Raw genomic sequence first — 25,805 nt, forward strand, 5'->3', positions numbered from 1 at the left:
GCAAAGATAAGAAAATGTTGAATAACAATCTTAATTGTTATTCAATTAATTTTCTTTTTATTTTAATATTTTGGGGTTTTCTAAAACATAGATAAAAATTAATAAAAAATATTATAGCTAATAAAATTAAAGTTTAAATAAATCTAAAAAAAAAATAATCATAATATTAAAGTTGTTTGGTCTACAATCTTAGTGTTATTCAAAGATGCGAACAGAGGAGGTGAATGAGCGTGAAAAAAGTAGAATCTCGAAATAAATCCTGGGTCGTATATGAAGACGTAAAAAGGCTAAAACGTATCAAAGGATGCCAAATGTTGTGTGACATGTACTAATGGAACGAAAGAAACTATAAAGACGGCGCGAATCGTATATTTAAGCTGACATAAACTGGTTTGAACTTGTTTAGAACACATTTGAATATGTAATGAAAACTGGTCGACTGTAAATATATCAATTGATCTAATTGTTGAATCATTTTTAGTAATTTTTTTATTATGTAATTAAAAAATTTATTTTGTAATTTCTGGCTTTAATAATGGCTAAATAAACAGTTAGATGATTCAATCATATTAGAATCATAAAACGTTTGAAAGTTCATATGAAAAAATGAATCATTGTCATGATTTTCTCTGAACAGAATAAGTAACTAAAGGCATTATATTAATTCTTAGATAAAAATTAAAGTTTGAAATGTTTTTTTTTTAATTATTGCTAAAAACAGTTCTAATTCGTTTTCTATGTAATGTATTGACTTAAAATTAGCACCAAACTTTAATATAATATTCCCTCTAAATATCTTAATAGTTATTTTTAATTTATAATAATTTAAAAATACTGACAAATCGTTTAGAAATAAAAACTTACAAAATTTAACTTTTTTTTATGAAAAAAGTCGCAGAAATTTTGATTTCTACGATATCGAAAGAAAACCGACGCTATTTTATTTGGAAAAAATATATTTAAGGAAAAAAATCAATATTTGATGTAGTTTGAAAAAAATATATTTATTCTGAAGTTTGAAGTTACGAATTACGGTCAGTCGCTTAAAATGAGAATAAGACATTTAAACATGCAAAGTAATATAAAAATATTTAGTTTTTTGTGATGAAACTCTTTTATTATAATTATTACACTAAAAAAATAGAAATATCTTTAAGAATATCAATGAAGTTAGTCGTAAATGAGATTGTCTCATTTATAAATCTTCTAAATTTAAAATTGTCTCAAACTTCCACTGGACCCCGTGTGTCCTCAACGGGTTAAAATATAAAAAAAAAATTAAGAGCCAATAAATTTTTTTAAAAGCCGTAAGACCTGCCACTTTGTCGATTCAATAAAAAAAGTATGTAAGGTCAAGATTAAAACAAATATCACCCTAAAATTATTTTTTATGATTTATAAACATGAAAATGTTTTTAATATTTAATTTTAATAATTAATAAAAATAAAATAACTCATTCTGATCCGTAAAAAAAAAAATTAGTGTCTTAATTAAGTATTTAAAAAATGACAATTTATTTTTTTAGGAAGGTGAGACAATCTCACTCTTCGCTACAGAATCCAAGCTGGCTGACGTGGAGGATGTGGGTCCAAAGCGGACCGAACAAATCACCCGGGCATCAGCCGCCTCCCTAAAACTATCTTCATCGGCAAGGGCAACTCTCCAATCTTTAAAGTCTCCGCGTAATAGGATAGCGACCCCCGCTAGCACCCGAGACGCCGAGACCATCACCGGTAATATACTTTATTTATTTTTTATTTTTTAGTTACCTTAGTTGCGGAAATTGTCGGTTCATTGAAAGTACAATGATAAATGATAACAAATAAAAATTCAAACAAATTATTGAAGTATAAATAGCTATTGGCTCTGTTACGACTGATGTATCACTTGAATTATATTACAAGAAAGGAATGGTCGAACGTCTGAGAATAAACTATTTCCAGAGAGCAACCAACATAAGCTTTTATAAAGCCCGGCTCACCTGACTGAGCACTCATGGTGTTTCCCATTGGTCCGAGCGAAATGATGATTACCTCTCATGAATAAATGTGGTTCTATCATATACTCATCATGGCAACATTAAAATGATGATGATGATGATGACGATCGTCATCATCATCATCATCATCATCATCATCATCATCATCATCATTTGAGCGGTCTGAAGTAAATTACTGGCAATTTTAGTTATTATTATCGCTACATCAAAATCATTATCATTATACTCATTATTAGAATCACTATCATTATTTTTATGTTTTTATTCTATGGAAAAAAAAAATCTACAAAAACTCTTGAAATAATTTAGATCATTGAGGATTAAAAATTATTGAACTGGCTTTAATCCAATGCTAGTATCTATTTTCTGACTGTTTAACTCATCAGTTCGTTTCTTATTCGTTTGTTCTCTTTCTCTCTTTCTTTTTAAGAGCCCGAGCAATGGGGCTCAGGAATATACAGTTGTCCGGCAATCGTTGTTGAACACCTTTCTCACAAAAAAAAAAAAAAAAAAAAAAAAATGAAGTTTTTGGATTTTTAATAAATAGATAAGTTATTAGTTATTATAAATCAAAAGAATTATTAATTTTTATTATTGGTGATATTAAATTTTTTTTATGGATAAAAATATCAATATTTATAAATTATTTATTATAATATTTCGAAAACCTTTTTGTATAAATATTTTTTTCACAACTTATAGACAAAACATGAATCAGAGCTCGTTTTATAATATTACGCAATCAGTGTAGTAGTAATACAAATCGGGGATATAAATTGTGTAAAAGATCGTTGAACTTAAATTTATTTTAAATAGCATAATAATATAAAAATCTACAAGTTAATTCAGATTTTAAGTAGTTATAAATAGTATTTTGTTTTGCAATTATTATTATAAATAATATAAAGTAAAACTTGAGAAGTGTGTTAATCACAGTTTTGTGCCAGTGACAATAAATGTTGGGTAATAGAAAGAAAGAAGAGATGTGAAAGAAATGCTCACTGGGACTATTCATAAGAACAAATTGAGAGGTCCTTCGAGGATTAAAAAGATAATTGAGAAAAAAAATGATATTCTGAACAAATGGCGAGATGGTAAAATAAATTTTTGTTTTATTTTATTCTCTGCTAATTTATCGACACCTTTCAAATGTAATGCCAGCATACTTTCGTTCCTCGTACATAGATGACAGCATCTATTCTTGCAGTTATTTGAATTTTTATTTACAAATATAAATAAAATAAAATTTTTATTAACCAAATGATCTATATTATTAATTTATGATGATAAGTGTATAGGCTGCATTCGAAAATTCTCTATCTGTAGATACATAATTAAGAAATGACCTTGTATCTCGTGAACTATTGACATTTTTGAAGATATAAGCTCATCCCGATGTTACATTCATCGAGACCTTTCATTTGAGTACCCACATCAATTTTTCATATATTTTATATATTTACATATATTATATATATGTATATATGAAAAATATATCAAAAATGCAAGTGGGTACTCAAATGGAAGCTCTTGATGAGTGTAACATCAGGATGAGATTATATCTCAAAAAATGTCAATATTTAAGAAAGTACAGTGCAATTTAACAAATATCTTGTGAACTATTGATATTTTTAAAGATATAAACTCATCCCAATGTTACACTTATCAAGAACTTTCATTTGAGTACCCACATCAATTTTTCATATATTTATATATATTATATATATGTATATATGAAAAATATATCAAAATGCATGTGGGTACTCAAATTAAAGCTCTTGATGAGTGTAACATCAAGATGAGCTTATATCTTTAAAAACGTCAATAGTTGAGGAAGTACAGTGCAATTTAACAAAATTGATTATTTAATAAAGCAAAATTTTATTTATTTATAGTTCATATGTTCCAAAAATTTTTTTCTTAATTTTTCACTTTTATATATTGTGTAACTTTTTAGTGAGTGTTAAAAGTATTCATACATAATTATGCAAATAATCTACATTAAACCTACTCGTAATTTTTCACCGTGAGGTCAATGGTCTTTTATATTCTACTAAGCTGTTCGCTATAGTTTTTAAAACTCACTAGAGAAAACAAACATCGAGAAAATTTCATTAAACGAAACCAATAAAATGTTTAAGGCAATTTAAAATAAAAAATACTAGAGAATTACTTCTGGTTACCTGGCTCGACATTTGCTTATTTTATTTCATGCAGAAACATGATCTATCGACCAATAATTAAATTTCTCGGTGATGTATAACATTTAATGGATCAATTTATTACTTATGTAGCTAACATATAATAAATACAAATCTTAATTTTTAATTTCCCGCCCGGAAAATTTAAAATTTTCAAATTTAGAAAGTTTACCCTAATTTTCTATAATTAACTTCATCTTAAGGAGTAACTATTTTCAAACTCGAAGGTTTGAATCGTAAGCAATAATATTTTCAGAGCCAGTGGGAAATTGTGGAGCTGATTAATTTACTATACTCTGAATTTTTAATTTTTTTGCATTGTTTTTTTTCTTTATACAGGTTAAAAACCTATTATGTTATAATTTATCTATTAAATAAAATGTAGAGCAAAATTTTTCATTGTTTGCACATAGAGTGTCTTACCTACTAAATATCTCGCTATTGTTTCAGAGGTGTGTAGCGGAGGGGAGCTTCCAGAAGTGGAGATAATAAGCCTTCTTGAGGAGCAGATACCGAGGTATCGTCTTCGTGCCGACACCCTCACACAATTTCAAGGTAAGGTGTTAAAAAATATTTAATAACATTACTGTAAAGTTAAATTTTTCTTGCAATAATTCAAAGGACATTTATTAAAAACAAAACATCAGTGAATCCCTTTATTTAACATCACCATAGTCACCTTGGGTGTCATTGACCTTGCTGGCATCTTTAGACGACAGCTGAGTGACTAATGTGGCATAGCAGGCTTCTGCTAAAGCTTTTATGTCGAACGTTATTTTATTCTCATCATAATACTCATCACATTCTCTAAAAAATTCAAGGCCGCCACTTGAGCTTTTGATTACACTTTTTCGGTTTCGATTAAATCAAATTTTTAAGTCTTCTTTGCAATTTGTAATTATATTTTTCAGGATACGAAAACGAAGATTGGTTTATTCCATCACCAGCGTTTAGACCTGACGAAGCGGACCTTAAATTATCGCCGGATCAAATCCGGGAGACTCTTAACTATTTCAGTGAGTATTTTATCAGTTATTATTATCAGTGTTAAGTTTATTTCTAGTATGCATATTAAACATATTTAAAGAGGCTGGAATATATACTATCATTTTAAAATAAAAAGGAAATTATTATACAATACCAGTTTAGCAAGATATTATGTTATTCAAGAATATCATTCATGGACGGTTAATCACTATTTTTTTTCTTACTGTCTTCTACTCTCTACTTAACTCTTTCCTTCGTTAAATCTATTTTATTAAATCGATGTGATTTTCAAACTTCCGTAGGAAATACGATAAATATCATTTTTCTTAGCATAAAATATTATATATTTACTATAATTTATTTTTTTAAATAGAAAGTATAATCTTTTTTAATTTATTATTTTTTTTTTACAAAAAAAAAATTTTATTCGTCGAAATTTTGGTAATTATTTACAAGTAGGGTCATTTTCAAATTTTTTTTGTATTCTGCTCGTTTTTACGTGAATTTATGATAGAAAATGTCGTGAAAGAGAAAAATAAAGACTTCTATAGCTTTTTTTGCCTTCAAAAGTTAGAAAAAATTTTGGCTCATGTTTTTAGATAAAATTTCTATTTTATCTTTTTTTTATATTTTTGAAATATTTTTTTTGAAAAGTATATAACAAAACGAACAATTTAAAAGAACAAAAATTTAATATCACAATTTTCAAAAAAATTTATAAATTTTTTTGAAAATTTGTTAAAATTATAATAATCAACTTTTTTTTTTTAATTTGTTTATTTTTTATGTATTTTTCAAAAGAAACATATCAATTAAATCGAATAAAAAAAAATAAAGATTTTGATAGTTTTTTTGTTTTCAAAAGTTGAAAAAAATTTTAGCTCTCATGTTTATGGATAAAATTTATATTTCATCTTTTTTTGATATTTTTGATATATTTTTTTTTTTGAAAAGTATATTAAAAAACGAACAATTAAAAAAAAAAAGTTAAATATCACAATTTTCTAAAAAATTTATAAATTTTTTTTTTAATTTCTAAAATTTCTTAAAATTGTGATAATCAACTGTTTTTTTTAAATTATTCATTTTTAAAACATGAAAAAAAAATATATCAATAAAATCAAATATAAACTTGTAAATATTTACCGAAATTTTTCACTGGTATTGTTTTTAATTTCTTCAATTTTCTACTCTTAAAAAAAAATATTATCTTTTAATAGAATCAAAAATAATTGATAATAAATTATATTTCAAGACAACATTTTTAAATGAAGAACTTACAGTTTTATCATAAAAAATAACTGTTATATATTCTCATATATAATTATTCCTTTGTTTTATATTTACATACATTTTTATCGACAAGTATTTCCCATTGCGGACTACTCGGCAAGCTAATTTAACGTGAGTTTGCCAGTCTATTTGTTAATGGGTACGAAGACTAGGTTTACTTCCTACTATGCATCATACTTAGTTTCATTTATTTAATTTTTAAAAACAATTATCTCATTCGAGTATTTACTTAATTACCAAAGAAAAAAAAAACAATAAATACGTAGAAGAGTATTGACATTTTTTTACAAATATTTTTATTTAATTTTTAGATAAAACAAATTATCATTACAGTGATATTTATCTACTAATAAAACACACGCACATGCATTATAAACAACCAATTAATTAATAGACTATATACTTCAGCAGTTTATTAACCTTTTAAAATTATTTATAAAAACTTTTTATTCTCAGTGTATTTTATAATTTAATAGAATACACGATGTTTCTTTTTTAATATTACATTAGTCATAGGATGACGCTCATCTTAATCCTAATAAAAGTTTAAAACTCTCACCACTGTCTAACATAAATATGTGCTCGAATATAATGCTGGAAAATTCGAGAAAATACAAGCTTACATGAGAATCTTCTCATAATATTAGGGTTTCTTTATTCATGTGGTAAATAATCATATGTTTCACTTGCAAACTTAAATCTTAATTATTTAAATTAGATTTTTTTTTAAATACGGTAAATAATCTTGATTTTTCGCTCCATTATTTGTTGTGTAATTAATAAATTTCAGAGTTGAGTAATTATTTTATTATATATCTAATTGTTTTCTTAGAGCTAATGCTGTAAGATAATATTGATTACTTCCTCTGATTAATTTCATGATAAATCATAGAATGATACTTAAAGACAATAATTTAAATATTCTATTGAATTTCCGATTCTCATAAATTTTATATCCGGAATAGTTTCACATATTACTTAATTTAACTTTCAAAATAAAAAATAGACAAATAATTATTATTTTAGTTTTATCTTAAATTACTAGCAGGATTTCCTTATAAGTCATAAGTTTTCCTGGTAATTGACAGAAATTTTATAAATTCTTATGAATGAATTATAGAGATAAAAATTTTATAATATATTATAAAAAAATCAGCAAATAATAAAAAAAAAAATTATTTTTAATCAAGAGAAAAATTTTTGAACCAAGAAAATAATTTTGAAGAGTTCAATTATCTTAAATCATGATAAAAAATTATTGAATTAAGTAAAATTTGACAAAAATTTTGTAAATTCTTATGAATAAAATATAAAGATAAAAAATTTTATAATATATGATAAAAACTAATTAAAAAATCAGCAAATAATTTTTTAAAAATTAACTTGAATCAAGAGAAAAAATTTTGAACCAAGAAAATAATTTTGAAGAGTTTTATTGTCTTAAATAATGATAAAAAATTCTTGAATTAAGTAAAATTTGACAAAAATTTTGTAAATTCTTATGAATAAAATATAAAGATAAAAAATTTTATAATATATGATAAAAACTAATCAAAAAATCAGCAAATAATTTTTTAAAAATTAACTTGAATCAAGAGAAAAATTTTTGAACCAAGAAAATAATTTTGAAGAGTTTAATTGTTTTGAATCATGACAAAAAATTCTTGAATTAAGTAAAATTTGCTTAAACCAAGAAAATTTCCTAGTTTAAGAATTTTTCTACTCAAATTAAAAAAATGAAATTCTTTTAAATTATTTACTTGATTTTAGTAAATTTTTTTTTCTGTGTACATCTTTTAACGCACTTTTAATTCACACTGAAAAAAAAATTCTTGACTGGAGTGTAAATTTTCTTGGTTCAAAAAAATATAAAAAAAAATTGAAAATTTCTTGAATAAAGTCAAAGTTTCTGAGTCAAAAAAATTTCTTGCTCCAAAATAATTTTTATTTCCTTAAAATTTTCTTAGCGCAAAAATTTTGTTTTTTCTGTGTATATTTCAGTGCTAATAAATAATATTTTATTTTTAAATAAAAAACTAGCATCCTTATAATCTTAAAAGATGAGAAAGAAGGGAGAGTCCATTCTTACGGATGATGCATTCTCCTAGATGTGGAAGGTATCGATGAAACCGCGCGCGCAGCGAAGAGTTCTTTATCATTCGTTTTATTGAAAGCATTTAGCAGCAGTAGTGGATTCCTTACTACTGAGTATGTATACTGATACGAAAGCATTTGCGAACGCGAGTCTCAGTTCCACTTAAACAGTCTGGCTTGTTAAACCTTCGCGTTAGTACATACTGCTGACACGTGTTACATTCAGCATGCTTTTGTATTTTTTTAAATACCATTAAGTTATTTTAACAAGTGATTAATTAATTAATTTTATTTTTTACACACTAAACTAATTTTATAAAAATTTCTGTGAGTGCAATTTAAAAAAATTGGAGTGAACTCCGTTTTTTTTTTTTAATGGAAAATTATTTAAAATTTTTTTATCAGTGACGAAGTTTATTACGACGTAGATAAGAAAATAAAATAATCTTGTTTATTTTATTCTAAATATATAATCAAGAATTTTTGAATTAAAAAGTAACTAAGAGCGCGTTTTCTACGGCCCTGAACAAAAGTCACAGTGGCAACATTCCTGAATCTGATATGTGCGCCGGTCTTTTACTGATCTATCCCGTTTATTCATCTTTGGTTCATGAAATTGTAGGCTAACTAGCTATGTACATAGACGTGAACTTTAGCACGTGAGCAAGGTCTCATCGACTGACCGAGAATTTAATGACGTCCACGAATCGGCTCGACCCCGAAAATTTTGTTTTTATTTTAATGCTAAATACGGATTTAATATAAATAAATTCTCTACGGTAATATTTATAGAATTGCCGGAAAAAACTTTCTTGGTGTATTTTTATTTAAATTTTTCAACTTGCAAATATATTTAATATATAACATAATATATACATGAATAAGTTATTCACATGAATAAAAATATGCATTAATTTCTCTTGATATTTATATCATAATTTTCTTCAAACGCGATGTGCTAACATGTGGCATTATGTAAGTTCAACGAGACAATTATTCTTCCTTTACAACGCGAGTTGATTTTTATTAAGCCGGTTTGTATTACTTAGTGTCGATGACTTTTCATTTTACTATAAAGTAATTGGTTCTGATTTTTATTTAATTTAGCTAAAATATTTTTAAAATAATTACAAATTTTAATGTTTAAAATTTTGGCTTTAAATTATAATTTTAAAAAATAAAATAAAATAATTACAAGTTTTAATGTTTAAAATTTTGGCTTCAAATTTAAAGTTTAAAAAATAAAAAAATGATTATTTATATAAAATAATTACAAATTTTAATGTTTAAAATTTTAGCTTCAAATTATAATTTTAAAAAATAAAATAAATTAAAAAATTGATTATTTATATAAAATAAAAATCAATGATCATATCGTGAGATATTTTTATGAAAGTAATTTCCGAAATAATATTTAGCATTACGTAAATCGAAATAAATTTATATTTAAATCAAGATTAATGGATATTTTTTTATTTCAATTTGAAATAATTTATTTAGTTGTAAATATTTAAATAAAATTATTGAAAAAATTAACAAATATTTGTCAAACTGAAAATAAGTTAAATACACTGAAAAGTTTTTTTTCAACTTACTGTAAATTATTAAAGCGATTCAAGTGTTAATTTTAAATTGAATGTCAACCTTGATTTTCTCAGTATTTATTTTTCAAAGTAATGATTAATTATTTTCTGAAAAAAAAAAAAAACAGTATGAATATTATATAATAATAGCAAACTATTTATAATTGAAAAGGATATTGATTGATAATGCTTAAAATTTGTATAAAGTTGTTTGAAACCTTGAAAATAATAAAAATGTAATTTTTGTTGAGTAACAATTGCTGTATCGCATACGTACCTTGAAGTAAAGTCGCGTGAATAAAAATGAGGACATGGAAAATAGAAAAAATCAGACCCAATTAGATTCAAAAGTCAGTCATTAAATTATAATGTTATTAAATTATAATTTTGTCTGTTTATTTGTATTATTATTAAATAAAATTGTATTGATTAAATTTTTAGATCAATAATTTTGTGATCTAAAAATTAAATTGATAAAAATAATATTCTATTTCCAGAATTTGATACTTAAAAATGTGTTAAATTGCATAAAAAATTTTTATAATGTGAAATTTAAATAAAACAGAACATGTGAAGTACTTAAAAAAGTTTAAAGCAAGCTAGCTGATGAACGAATATTATTATTGAGTGTCTATGGCTTAGATAATGTTGCCCGAGGTAAAAGGTTCGGGGTTTCATCAATGTCATGAGCAGAAAAATTTCAGAAAAATCAAGATCTGGCCCCAAAGCTGGAACCTCGTCTTCGAGCGTGACAGAAGCTCTCAGTAGAGAGAGCTCAGCCTTTAATTCTCTAGCTTTGGATGTTTCCTTAGCTGGGTTATCAGTCACTGATGTACCTGTTACATCCCCAGAAAATGAACTGTATAAGTCCTCAAGTGTTTGGAGGCTACCAGACTCTGAAACCGATTCTCAATTGTGGGAAGACATTGGTGTTGTTGAGTACTTAGAAACTAAACATGTTGCTCCGGATCAGAGCACTGAAGAAGAACGCGTTGAAATTTTAAAAGAAGTTCTTCGAGATACTGATATTCATGAAGGAGATGGTAGTTTGTCTGATTTTCTTTTTCACGTTGCTAGGACCAAGAATGGAAAAATTTATATTAGAGTCATCAGAACGCTGCTACTCAACAGAGGTACCTAGAAAACAAATTTAAAAATTTTTAAATGTTGAATCTCAATAATGTATTAATTAGCAAAATTACATAGAAAAAAAATTTACTTGAAATAAATAATTTTAAAAAAATTTCATAAAAAAATTTCATGTCATTTTAAAAAATTGAAGTGGACTCCGTTTTTTTTTTTTAATGAAAAATTATTTGAAATTTTTTATTTAAATATAGTAAATAATTCTGAAGAACTTCATCTTGATTTGAGTAGAAAAATTCTTAAACTAAGAAATTTTTCTTAGTTTAAGTAAATTTTACTTGATTAAAGAATTTCTTCTCTTGATTCAAGTTAATTTTTTTTTCTGTATACTTATAGATTTTTAACTAAGAATTAATTATTGACACATTGTTATTGAGTATTGTAAAAATTTTTTTAATCGAAACAATTGTATTGACTCAATTGAAGGGTTTAAAACCTTTAATTTAACTTATTGTGTAAGAAATTGTCTGGGAAAAGTACTTCATCTATTTTATTTGGTCTGTTTGGATAGATTTATGTATTGCCGAAAGTTTTTTAAAAAAATTCAATTAATATAACTGGTCCTTTTTCGATAAGCGCCAGACGTTATCGAAAAGAACCTTAATAAATATTATTACTGCTATTTTTGTATCTTTTTATCATACAATATATCTTTTACTGTCTGTCATGTGAAAATTTCGTAGTATTACTAAATTAATATTGATAAAAAAATTCTAATTGACTTTTTTATAAAAATTTGTTGAATTAAAAAAATTTCTATGTAAAAAATTGAATAAATTAAAAAATCTCTGAAATCACAAGAATTAATTTAAAAAAAATTTATTTGTTTTTGTCTAAACAAATATTTTTTTATTTTATCATTTTATAATTGATAAGAATCGATGTTTTATTTTTTTAAAAGGTATAAACGGTTTTAATTTTTAATTTTTATATTTCATGCAACAAACACTGTATATAAATATTAAATCCAGATAACTAGACTGTGAACTATTCGATTTATTTATAAATTTTATCATTAAATTAACTACCAATGGCTTTTTTATTTTCTCGGATCAAAATTAACTTAACTTAAAATTTTTCACGCGCTAAATCAGCTTAACTTTCAAAAGAGATTAGTCGAAATAAAATTAGGAGTCATTAATCCAAATGGCCAATCAGAAACATAATAGAATGCAGGATAAATCTGATGGATTAATTTATTAAACGGGGATGCTGACCTGAATTGCATTTGCTCTTTATTAAACCATACGGGTCAGGTAGTCAGTGCCGAGCAACAAGCTGAACTTTTGCCATTTATCATAACATTTTTAAATACATTACCGGCTGAATTATCATTATTATAATTTTATTACCGTTTGCAGTTAGATTTATGATTCCAGATGTTTTTAAATTAGAATTTAGCAAAATATTTTACAGTTTAATCATTTTTTGCAAAATAATCTATATTTTTATATTCAATATTCCAGATAAATTTCTTATCAATAGAGAAACTTGTATATTTATACATTATAAATATATTTGTAATATGAAGGTGGAAAAAAAATTAATATTAATGATAGATCTTACAAGTAATTTAATAATGTTATATTAATCTTGTAGATCAGTATAATATGAATAATAATTATTATTATATTTTAAGGTTTGAGATAATCTTTAAATTAATTATTTTTTCCACACCATTATTTATTTATGCTAAGAAATATCTGTGCAAAAAGGTAATTTTTCTATTCAGTAGCCACTGTAACGATAAAGTAAAGAGGCAACACTAATTGTGTGTTAGATATAACACCTGTTTTTTAAGAATATAATTTTTAATTCTAGTCTTGAAAATTTCCAAGTTAGAATTTATTAAACAATCTAACTATTTATCAATTTTGGAGATTAAAAAAAAAATATTTAATTTTTTATGAATGAATTTGAGAATTTATTTCATTATTTTTATTTTCTATAAAATTTTCTGAGTTTTTTGTGCATTAAATTATGCAAAATTAAAAACTATAGATTATGAACATAAAAAAAAATTTTTTTTAATCTATTATATTCCTAAATTTCAAAATTTTATTAACTTAAAATTAATTTCTATTGAAATTAAAATTTTTTTTTTAAATTAAAATTTTTTTTCTTTCTTAATTGTTCATATTTTATTAATTTTTTCTTGTAGAATTATTTTAAAATTTTGCAAACCTTTTTTCTTACTATTGTTTATTAAAATATTCCTAAATTTTTACAAAAAATACTTTTATTTTTAAAATATTGAATATTAATAAGATTTCACTCAATTATCTTCTTAATACCGTTAATTTTCATTTTTACTAATCTTTATTGACCTCGAATAACGTGTTTTAAGCATAGAAAGTACGATTTTTATGTTTAATAAATAGCTTGTTATGTACTATATTAGTCATGACCTTTAATCCAGCATTCATTCGAATGCAAAATAATAAATTACGTTTTTATTTATAATTTAATCGTTTAAAATATATTTATTACTGTCCAAACAATCGAAATTCTATAAAAATGATTTATTTAATAATTATGAAAATTAATTTCGAATCAAAATTTTGCATACCAAAAATATCTTCTAAATAAATTTATTGAATATTTTACTTTCTACATTAATTCAATATTTGAAATACACTTCATCGATTGTAGAGAAACTGCACGGAAAAAACGAGATTTAACTGGTTTCCATGTTGGACGGAACCTAGTTCCATCTATAGTGAAAAAAATTTACAAATGGTTACTACTTCAATGTAGACTGTAATAGGTACAGTTTTCGTTTATTTCAGTTCAATCCGAGATGGGGCTCAGACCCATCTGAGATTTATTTGTCTCAGATGGTTGTCAGCACCACGCGCATGCTCGTCAGTCCCATCTTACATAAAAGTGGCGTCCATTTGGAATTTAACTAGAATCTATCTGCAGATAGTACTTATTTTTACATTATCATTTTCAAGTGCATTTTGCAATCAAATATATATGAATAATAAGCATATTATAATGAATAATACACATTATAATTTTATTCCAAATTAAAAAACTAATTTTTAAATTAATAAGTTTAAAAAAAAAATAAATTAAAAAAAAAAATTTTAATTTAAAATTAAAAAATTTTAAAAAAAATTAAAAATTAAAATTAAAAATTAAAAAAAAATTTTTTTTTTTTAAATTTATTTTTTTTTTAAACTTATTAAGGCTTAGTTTTTTGATTTGGAATAAAATTATAATCTGTATTATTCATTATAATATACTTATTATTCATTCATATCATTCATATATATTTGATTACAAAATGCACTTGAAAATGATAATGTAAAAATAGGTACTATCTGCAGATAGATTCTAGTTAAATTCCAAATGAACGCCACTTCTATGTAAGATGGGACTGACGAGCATGCGCGCGGTACTGACAACCATCTGAGACAAATAAATCTCAGATGGCTCTGAGCCCCATCTCGGATTGAACTGACATAAACGGAAACTGTACCCTGATAGCCAAGTTGGCCGCAACTTTCTGTCAATCTACTGCCGCAACTTGTCACCAAGTTGGCGGCAACTCTTGGAAATGAACTCGGTTGATGTCAACTTGTTCACCAAGTTGTCGACAAAAGTTGCTTCTGAAACTTTTTCACACCAAGTTGACGACAAATTTGTCAAGAAATTTGGCGACATATTGCGTATGGAGGGTAGAAGTACTTCTACCCTCCATAATATTGCGGCAGTAGATTGGGCTCTTTTTTTTCAGAAACTTGTCGCCAACTTGACACCAACAGTTACAAATTCGAAAGTTGACCGCAAGTTGTCGCTAAGTTGGTGGCAACTATCTGACACCAACTTGGTTGGTCTGAAACTCTGGCTATCAGGGTACCTACTACAGTCTACATAGAAGTAGTAACCATTTGTAAATTTTTTTCACTATAGATGGAACTAGGTTCCGTCCAACATGGAAACCAGTTAAATCTCGTTTTTTCCGTAGTACTTACTATAACTTCATATATTATTCTTCATACTAGAATTCAAATTTGCGCGCGCAAGCGCGCGCCTCATATTTATGGTCATGATATATTTATGTGTAGTTTATGTATATTATATTCACTTTCAACTAATCAGAATGAGAATAAATATTTTCAACCAATCACATCACGAATAAATTGGTTTCACATACATTTCATCTCAATTTTATTATGGGAATTTTATTATGGGATACCTATAATTAATTGCAAAATACCTACAATAGTATATTTTGTTTGTACCTAATGAACTTATTCACAATTATATATCTATTCTCTCGAGATTTACGTTCAAAGTTACTAACGCGTAATTTATACTTAATCATCGGTTCTGCAGTAATTACCTGTTACTGTAAACACTATAGTTAGTTTCCTTTTTTTCTGTAAAAGAGCAAGTTAAAAATATTAAATGAAATTGATCATTAATTTAATATCTTTATTTGAACGCATATTAATTTAATATTCGATAATTTAATGACAAAATTAAAGGGTTATTAAAGTTTTTTTCATCAACTTACTTTTTAAATTGCTTCTTATACATGTGCAATTATAGAGTCGATAATGTTGGTAGAAATTTATAAGGACTTAAATATTATTTACAATTTTATATTGAAGATTAACTTGATTTTTGCATGAAGTAAATTTAAAAATTAAATTAAAATTAGCTTGAACACTTTGATAAAAAATAAAATTTATTATGTTTTTTTTTTTTTAATTTATACTTTGAAAAGTAATTCTACTTTATGTATGATTTTTTGTAATAAGTTGTCACAATCTTAATGCGCCAAAAAGTAGAATAATATTAGAAAGTTAATTTTTCAATTTTAAATGACAAAAAAATAGAGTAGTTTCTAGTTTTTAATACTTATCATATTATTGATAAGTTTCTAGTTATTATATTAAAAATTTTATAAAATTTAAACAAGACTTTTGATAAAAAAATGTATGACACTGAAATTAGCAAGCACTTGACAATTTTTAATAATTATTTTTCATTAAAATAATTATAACAAAAAATTTTAGATATAAAATATTTAAAAAACTTTGAGTGTAATTATTAAAAAATATTTCTTTTTAGTTTTAATTTAATTCATAAAAAAAATTAGCTGCTGATTTTAGAATTATAAAAAATAAAAATTAAAACGTCTAATACTGCGTACGTATACACAGCATATTCATATAAATTAACATAATAATGAAAGTACCAGACACATTTTTTATTTACAAACTAATTAGATGTAAATAGAAAAGAATTTTGAAATTATTCAGCAAAGTATTTTAAAATTCTCTAAACGCATATCTTTATTAATTGCAACTATAAAATTTCAAAAATTCCTTATAAGAACTGAACAATTGTAAGATATCTATTTAATATTCACAAGCGTAAATTAAATTACAAAGTAAACATCAACACAAGATTTCACACTGTATATTTTACAAGTAATTGTTTAAAATTCCTGAGCCGCATTTTCACCTAATAATTTTTTTCAGTGGACTATTTACATAAATTTATTAAATAAATTAAATTAAATTTTTCTTTTAATAATTTTTCAATGAAATAAATAATAAAAATTCTCAAATGTCAGCTAATTTAATTTTCATCATGATCATATGTTTTAAATGATAATCTATAAAATAAATTTATTCGCGCTGTTTCCATTTTACTCCTTCTTTCGGTCGGCGCTCCATTCGTTCCTCCCGTGACAAACAAATATGGCGGATAAGTTAGTGTGTTCATGCGATGATCTTGTGACTAACGTTTTAAACTTGTCAATCTCAACGATAATATTGTAAACCCATCATAAAAAAAATAAATAATACTGTCCTTAAAAGTAAACCTGTGATAAGTGTCAGCTGTTTTAAAAGTTTAATTACCACAGCAAACACCGTTTTTGAAACTAATTTATTTTATCACAGCAGAATGAAGAATATATTGTAAAACTCGAGTTGAATTATCCTTCTTTACTTTGAAGTATTTCATGGTAAATAAATAGTTACTAATACTCAACTAGTTATTTAATTTATAAAAATATTTATCAAATAAAAATAAATAAAATGATAAATTATAACAAGAATTTCGTCAGTTATAAGTGACAGGTCGACAAGGTATTCTCACAATAATTATTTTCATGTCACTGCCGGCCAGAGTATTGCATTCAGAAAAATTATAATAATTATTATTATTATTGTTATCAATACATCTGTTAATAATTGTTGAATAAAGTAATCCGGCTTGATTATTTTACTCACAATTTAATATCAGCGTGACATCTTTATCAGCGATATCTTTTATTGAAAAAACAAAAATTCATTAATATATATCTCAATTTATTTTATTTTGTTTACTTTCGATACTCACCGATCATTTTCAATAAATTAATCGGGCTTATTATAACTGACGTAATTGTTAAGTTATATTATACGTATTCTAGTCTTACGGCATAAAATCGATCATGACTCACTTGACGTCACTTGACATTAGTTTTTATAAAAATTTTATCCACTTCATTTGCTTATAATTTATAATTATTACTTTTTTATCTTTATTAGCTTAAAAATAGAGTTTAATTTTTCGCATAATATCTTTCAATTATATATACATTTATCTTTTGTTATCAGCGTTTTATTTACATTTTTTATCTCAAGACGGACTTTCGTTTATTATTGCAGTACTTTTTATAATATTTCAAATAGCGGAAATTGACAGTTTTAAACCTTTCTTTGTAAGAAGTATATTGAAATAAAATTAATAATTTTTAAATTAGTGTGAATTATTAAAAAAATTTTATAAATGTCAGTATTATTATTTTTGTAAATATTTTCTTCTTGTTTATTAAAAAAATAGTAAGTACCATCAAAAGTATACATTTAAAAAAATTATATACTGCTCATAAAAAACTACTAAACTCAATTTTTTGAAATTTCATAATTTTATGTCATTTAAAAAATTGTTTTATGGTTCAAAAATCTTAACTGACACTCAAATTAATTAAAAAAAAAATTTAATCAAGAGACTTTAATTTTTTACTTATAATTTTATGAAAAATGAATTGAAATTAATCATAACTAAAAAACAAGTTTGTCTTCTTTTTTTAATGTCCAAAGTTTAAAAGTATATATTAATTTTTCATCTTCAAATCTTAAGCAACAAAAATCTCTTGAATAATAAAGATTCTATATTCAATAATTGACTAAAAAAAAATTCTTTTAACATTAATTAAATATAAAAAAATTTAGACAAGTAATTTAGTAACAATACTGTAGAACAAAACATAGGATTTGAAGAAATTTTAAAATTTTCATCAAAATAATTTAATTTTTTTAAAATTAATATTTATTAAAAAAAATATAGATAAAAAAAAATTCTTTAATATTTCAAGAAAATAAATTAATTCTTTTAAAAGTTTTTTTCAATAAAAAAAATCTATTGTTAAAAGTATATAAAAAAGTTAAATTTACTATTGTTAAAATGATTAATGACAAAATAATTTTTTTTGAATTACCACAATCTTATTTTACATTTAAAACACCCACGTGTTCAAACCAAACATACATAAACTATAGAGTCAAATATTGCCGACATATTAAAGTATCGTCAAAGAAATGATAATTACTCGTCATTTACTGTCTAGCCAGGTAAATGTATTTAAAATTTCCACATTACGTGCACAGTCTACCGTCAAGGTCAAGAAAAAATTTTCAGTAACTACAGAACTAACTTACTGTGTACATCGTTTTATATTTCTATCCATTCCGGGTTGTGAAATTAAATCAATAAAAAATTTATTTATAATCAAACAAAATAAAATAAATAGCACTTTTTTTTAAAAAATGGCCTCGGGTTTTTAAAAACAATTATTTATTTATTAAAAAAAAATAAGTATCGAAATGAATGGTTATATTAACAGTTCCCGGTGGTACTCTAGGTCTTGGTGGGACCGAGACAATACAATAGAGGATCTGGATCCAGAAGAAAATAATAAAAGCTTGAGTGCGACCCCGGAGCATTGCTCCTCGAGTCGAGATTTGAGCAGCGGATGTTCTAATCATGAGGACGACCCTTATGAGTACGATGAGGAAATTCCAAAGTTCGTGGACCCGAATATATGTGAAGAAATTTACGAGGATAGCGAATGCTCACCACCGAGGGAAGAGCCACTACAGACGTCATCGGACGCATCAGCTACCGGGTTGACGCCCTGTTGGGGCTGCAAAAGCTGCAGTGGCGACAGACCACTATTTTTTCTCAGTTCTCCTGACGAGACTCCATGTACTTGCGTTTCTTGTTAGTAAAATCGTATTACACAAAATTAATGCTTTTAAAAGCACAACATACATATTATTTAAACGCTGATTTATTTTTTGGTTTATTTTTTTAGTGTGTTTAGAATTTCATTCATTTTTATCATAACTGAAAAATTAATCTGACTTAAAATAACACGACTGTTAATTTTATAAATCCTTATTTGGAATATTTTTTTTTATGATATTGAAATTGGGAGACATCTGATAATTTTTAAAATTTTTTTAACAAATAAATTATAGCAAGAAAAATTTATTTAAAAAATTCTATCTTTAGAAGCCCTCAAAAATTATTATAAGTGAAATTTTTTAAAAATAATTTTGATGTCTAATTTATTTTTTTAAAATATGAAAAAATTATCAAGTGTCTTCTAAAAGTGTTATTATATTTTACACGATTAATTAATAAATCGTCGGTTCTTAATCAGTGATTGGCCAACTAAACCATGAAGCATAATAATTTATCAGCGAGATGAAACTAAATTATTCATGCTTTTCTTAAGACGCAAACTTTATTTTATTAGTGGATTATTGAATATTTTTAAACTGAATAGAAAGTATCTTCTTTAAAGTATAGCCTTTGTATTATAAACTTATGTTGAAATAATACACGTGGGATCCGTTGAGAAAACAGTGCGACTGCGCTTTGTTCATTAGACACTAACTGAATCGATGGGATACTAATAAAATTTATTAAACTCTTCAGAAAAATATAAATAGTTTATTTTTTTTTTTAATTTATTTTAAGTCGTGTTGTTTTTAAATTGAGCTTAAGTACTTTAGTAACATTAAAAAAAATAATATTATTAAATTTTTAATTGTTAAGTACTGTAGATACTATTAATAATCCAATATGACCTGATTAGTTAAAAATAAATAACCGATAAAACTTTTGATATTTCAAAACCTGGTTTTATATAAAATCCAGCCTCTATGTGATGATTGATAAAGCTTATAATGCACTGCTCAATACTGTTGAGACACTATTTTTCTGTAATTAATATTGTTATTAATAATATTAAATATTTGTTTCAGTTCTATGCAGTAATCGAGTGAGCCAAATGACCAAAACCTATAATGATATAGAAGCAGTGACAAGGCTTCTAGAGGAGGTAATAATTTATTATTTATTTATTATACAATAGTTTATTAATTTTTAAATTAGTGACTTACTAATAACTAGCAACTTTGTTTTATTAAATAATGACTTTTGTTAAATTGCTTTATACTTTCTTAACTATTGACGTTTATAAAGTTATAAGCTCATCCCGATGTTACACTCATCAAGAGCTTTCATTTGATTACCCACATTCATTTTGATATATTTTTCATATATACTTATATATAATATATATAAATATATCAAAAATTGATGTGGGTACTCAAATGAAAGGTTTCCATGAGTGCAATGTCGGGGTGAGCTTATATCTTTAAAAATATCAATAGTTCACAAGATACGAGGTCATTTCTTAATAATGTTAAATTGCACTGTACTTTCTTAAGTATTGATGGTTTTAAAGATATAAGTTCATCCTGAAAATTTTTTTTCTATTTTTATATAATGATTTTTTCAATAAAAAAAAACTAGCAACCTTGCTGCAGTGACTATGTGACTGCCGTGACTTGTGAACTATAAATAAATAAAATTTTGCTGTATTAAATAATGACTTTTGTTAAATTGTACTGTATTTTCTGAAATATTGAGATTTTTAAAGATATAAGCTCATCCCAATGTTACACTCATCAAGAGCTTTCATTTGAGTACCCACATGCATTTTTGATATATTTTTCATATATACATATATATAATATATATATATAAATATATGAAAAATTGATGTGGGTACTCAAATGAAAGCTCTCGATGAGTGTAACATCGCTATGAACTTATATCTTTAAAAATGTCAATAGTTCACAAGATATAAGGTCATTTCTTAATTATGTATCTAGAGATATTTTCGAATTATCTAAAAATCTAGACCTGATTAAAAAAATATTACTAATAATTATTTATTTACTTATTTAAACAGAAAGAAAAAGATTTGGAGCTAACAGCACGTATCGGAAAAGAACTTCTTACGCACAACCAGAAACTAGAAACAAACATAAATGCCCTGGAAGCCGAGCTAAAAACTGCAAATGAAAAAATAACCCAACTGAGTCACGAGCTGCTAAAGAAAACCGAACTAATTCAAATATTAACAAATGACGTTGAAGAATCATGCTCAGAAAGCGGTACACCTATGGGAGTCCGTAGTATTAACCTCGACATAATGCAAAAGCGAATAACATCCCTAGAAGATGAAAACAAACAGCTAAAATGTGAGTTCACAAAACTTGTCCACGAGACAGATGATTGCGAGGCGCAAGAAGCCAAATTAGTAAAGGACATAGCAAACCAATTAGCAAACGCCAACATGGAAGTCGACGGCTTCGTAGAAGAGCTCGAAAGACAGAGAGACGAAAATCGTCTTCAACATGAGCAAATAATGAGCTTGACCGCGAAGTTAGCCGAGACAGAACTTCGACTAGCCCAGCTGATGACCGAGCACGACGAGGTAAGCTCCAACCTAGTTATTACTCGCGAAAATCAAAACACTCTCGCCGCGGAGCTGGCTGATTTCAAGGACAAGTACGCAGAGGTCGTTAATTTACTCGCTGAGACCCAGGAACAGTTACGAAAGCAACGTAAAAAAGGCATGCCTACCGTCAGAGGTGGTTCTTTTTTCCCTTCGATGGGTGCTGTGCCCCAACCAGACTCCATAGCATCAGAACTGGAGTCTTCTCTTTACTCCGAGTTCAGCCTCGACTCCGGAATCAGCAGCGATCGCATGCCCACTTACAAAAAGGTCTTTGAAACAGTTAGGAGCGCCTCGCGAGTGTCTTACAGCGGTCCGGATGCTAATCAGTTCCCCAGGATAGGTTCAATGACCACCTCAACACTGTCCTCAGGAACAACCGGTCCTAGAATGAGCAGTGGACCGTTCAAACCTCAATTAGGTTCAGGTTTTCCTAGTTTAGACTCAACGGGCCAGAGCGACAGTGAAGGCTCTTTACTAACAGACTCTGAAGAGTACCCGGGTCCTCATCCAACTGGAGTTCCTGGAGCGCCGGGAGCTGCTGACCTAGAAGCAGCTCTCCGGCGGCTCACTCCAGCTGAAGTGATAGTCCGACGTGCATGCTTAAGTACCGGCGCTGGGTACAATTACGATTACGATGGCGGGGGTATTCATTCTCCGTCGACTTACCTGCCTTTCGGCTGTAGAACTCCGGATAGTATTATGTCCACAGGCAGCTACGGGAATCTCAGTGGGTTCAGTGGGAACTCATCCAGCTGGCGGCTTCCAGAAAAATTGCAGATTGTTAAACCCATGGAAGGTTCGCAGACGCTCCATCATTGGTCGCAATTAGCTACTCCGACTCTCGGAGGGCTCTTGGACGAGCGTCCGGGAGTTAAGACTCGGGGAGGTAGGGGATTAGAGGATTTAGGGCTGGAGACTTTTACTCTAGCTGACCTTGAGGAGGATGAGGAGTATTCTAATCCTGGAAAATTGTTCCAAGATACTGGCTCGGTTTATACGCTGACTAACAGCACAGTTCTTCATCCGGAGGATCCGTTGCTTATGAACTCTAGTTTGATGGGCAGTAGAGTTGCTACTGCGCCTAATAGTGTAATTAATTCTGGCATGAGCACTCCGAGGACTTTGTCTAGGCGTAATTCCACTTCGACATTTTCTACCACGTTAGGTTTGGCTAAAATGCTCAATGAAAGAGGGATCAAAGGTGTCACCTTGTCCTGTGCTACCACTCCTAGTGGGGACAAAAATTTCACACCCACCGCGACACCTTGTAACAGTCCGGATGGAACTCCGCCGTCTTCTAGGCCAACTTCTCCGGTTCCGTACAGCAGTATGTCCTTTGGACTCTTCAGCAGTGGTGCTGAGCTTTTGAAGAGGACGTTTGGCAGCGAGCCGGTAAATACACCACCTTCACAATCTAAGAGAAAGAAGAAGCCGCTGTCCAGGACTGAGAAGAAAGCACTTGCTGGGATTAGATTAGTGGAGAAACTTGAAAGAATGGGAATTGATACTATCATGGCGGCTAATACTAATTCCTCGCTGTCGCCACTTGCTCTGCAGGGAGCTTTGTGTACTAGGAGGTCTGTGGAGAGTCCCATGGCGCAGTTGATGTCTCTCAAGGGATCTATGTCTACGGAGAAAATAGGATCTTCTTCTTCTGGAAGTGAATCGGCTAGTTTTCATTCTATGTCCAAGGACGAGAAGAAGGCTAGGGGTAATTCTAGGGGGCAATTGGCCAGGCAAAGAAGGGCAGGTGCTGGGGCTACTAGACCTGATCTGGGGCAAGTTAAACCTGCGGTTCCAGCACCGGCTACTACTAAGGAATCTGCCGCGCAGTCCGCGCTCGGGACTATTAGCTCACTTCTTTTTGGACGTAAAGGCGGACTTCTGTAAAGTTTTTCATTTGGAGTTCCGTTTTTCATTTTATAAATTCGAAAAATGCTTTGTCTTGAGAGTGAAGCATTTTTTTGATCAAATTATCATTTTTGCCTTTAATCATCATCAATTCATTCTTTCAAATTCGCGTTCCAGAAGCCATAAGGGCGTATAATAAAAATTCTATTTTTTTTTCCAAGTCCAAAAAAATTTTTAGTTTGAAGAAAATTTTTTTTTGCATTTCTACACGTTTTAGGAAAAAATACGTCGGTTCTCAAAAAAAAAATTTTTTTATACGCCCTTATGGTATCCGAGGTGGGTATAAAGAAATTTTTTTTTTTTTCGGGAATCAACGTATTTTTGTATGAAACGTAGAAATTAAAAAAAAATTTTTTTTCAAACTAAAAATTTTTTTGGACCTAGAAAAAAAAATAGAATTTTTATTATACGCCCTTATGATAACTGTAACGCGAAATTTAGTCAATATAATTCAGAATAAAATGGCCAGCTTTTTTAATTAATTTATACTTAAGTATTATTTGTTTTGATTTTGTAATTAAATTATTTTTTAATGCAATTATTTAAAAAATTATTATTAACTTTTTTTGTATTGGGTTTTGATTCTAAAGTAATTAATTTACTTTCTGGGTAAATAAATTAAAAATTGATAGTAAAAGAAGAATATGTCAAAAACTAGAAAATAAAAATGTAATACAAACTTTACATTGTATATGAAGGAGAATATTGAAAGACTGAAAATATATTGACGAATGATGTCTTCTTGTCGATAATATGAATAATTGTCAAACGCAATTGTTAATATTTTTTTATTTATGAGTTTTAATTCTTAGTAATGTATATTGTTATTTTCAACAATGGATAAAAAATATAAACAATAAATTTAATTATTTAAAAAAAAATTAATTTAAAAAACAATTAAAAATTAATTTAAGTAAAATTAATTACAAAAAAATTAAAAATTAATTTTAAAAAAAATTAATTAAAAATCTAGCCATTTTATTCTGATTTATTAAACTTAAAAATGCTGCTACCACATACATAGCTTTTGTGGCTCTTAAGTCGATTAAATAAGAGTTTTAACTTAAGATTTATTGAAAAAAATTTTTTTAAACGCGACCGCACGGTATTAGTATGTGGTCAGACGTTAAGTAAAAACTAGTCATGAAAAGGGTGAAATAAAAAAAAGAAAGGAACAAATATGGAATTGTTTATAGGAGAGTGGCCTTGCAGTTAATTTAGTCGTCAGGGTTGTAAAAAAATTAATTAAACTGTATGTAAATAGAAAATTGCGAGATTATAAGTATGAATGGAAAATACCTTGCAACAATTTTTTGTATTTGTGTTTTTTTATGCACAAAAATCTTTTATTTAAAATATTGATGCAAGATTATTTTTATTTATTTTAATAAATTTATTTCAACGAAATAAAAATAATTTTTTTTTTATTCTATCGAATAATTTTGCTACTGTCAGTCTTTAATTTTTAAGACTGTGCATCTAGCACTAATGAACTGTAAATAAATTATTTGACTTTTTGAATGCTTTGATTTATAATTTTACCGGTTAGAAGAATAAATATGTTGGAGATTATATTTAATTAATTTTTCGCTCGACGCAACCTTGTATATAGTCGTACAAATTAATAAAGTAAGTTATTTAAAATAAATTAGATTTTTTTGGCTTCTCCCATAGAAAAATTATTTATTGTTTTTTT

At 26.8% G+C, this 25,805-nt stretch overlaps 1 protein-coding gene across 5 annotated transcripts; it reads left to right on the top strand.

The window, feature by feature from the left end:
* Positions 1 to 1,530: 1,530 nt before the first annotated feature.
* On the top strand, positions 1,531 to 24,119 carry LOC123265430 (trafficking kinesin-binding protein milt). Of its 5 annotated transcripts, none has more exons than XM_044729190.1 (5): positions 1,531 to 1,734; positions 4,652 to 4,756; positions 5,113 to 5,217; positions 20,652 to 20,728; positions 21,647 to 24,119. In XM_044729190.1, the coding sequence occupies exons 4-5, from the start codon at positions 20,678 to 20,680 to the stop codon at positions 24,086 to 24,088; spliced, it is 2,493 nt and encodes an 830-aa protein (XP_044585125.1). In that variant the 5' UTR covers positions 1,531 to 1,734; positions 4,652 to 4,756; positions 5,113 to 5,217; positions 20,652 to 20,677; the 3' UTR covers positions 24,089 to 24,119. The 5 variants fall into 5 exon arrangements, with proteins under 5 accessions (XP_044585125.1, XP_044585123.1, XP_044585122.1 ...); XM_044729188.1 differs by lacking the exon at positions 1,531 to 1,734 and adding an exon at positions 2,928 to 3,094; XM_044729187.1 differs by lacking the exons at positions 1,531 to 1,734; positions 4,652 to 4,756; positions 5,113 to 5,217 and adding exons at positions 8,986 to 9,609; positions 10,656 to 11,291.
* The last annotated feature ends 1,686 nt before the right edge of the window (positions 24,120 to 25,805 follow it).

The sequence above is a fragment of the Cotesia glomerata genome, linkage group LG5, assembly GCF_020080835.1.
Source record: "Cotesia glomerata isolate CgM1 linkage group LG5, MPM_Cglom_v2.3, whole genome shotgun sequence".
Lineage (NCBI taxonomy): Eukaryota > Metazoa > Arthropoda > Insecta > Hymenoptera > Braconidae > Cotesia > Cotesia glomerata.

Bases quoted from the DNA above. Each gene is read 5' to 3' on its own strand.
- LOC123265430 (XM_044729187.1), top strand. From the start codon at position 10,844: ATGAGCAGAAAAATTTCAGAAAAATCAAGATCTGGCCCCAAAGCTGGA. The intron at 11,292-20,651 runs GTACCTAGAAAA...TATTTGTTTCAG, and splicing joins AACGCTGCTACTCAACAGAG to TTCTATGCAGTAATCGAGTG. The intron at 20,729-21,646 runs GTAATAATTTAT...TTATTTAAACAG, and splicing joins TGACAAGGCTTCTAGAGGAG to AAAGAAAAAGATTTGGAGCT.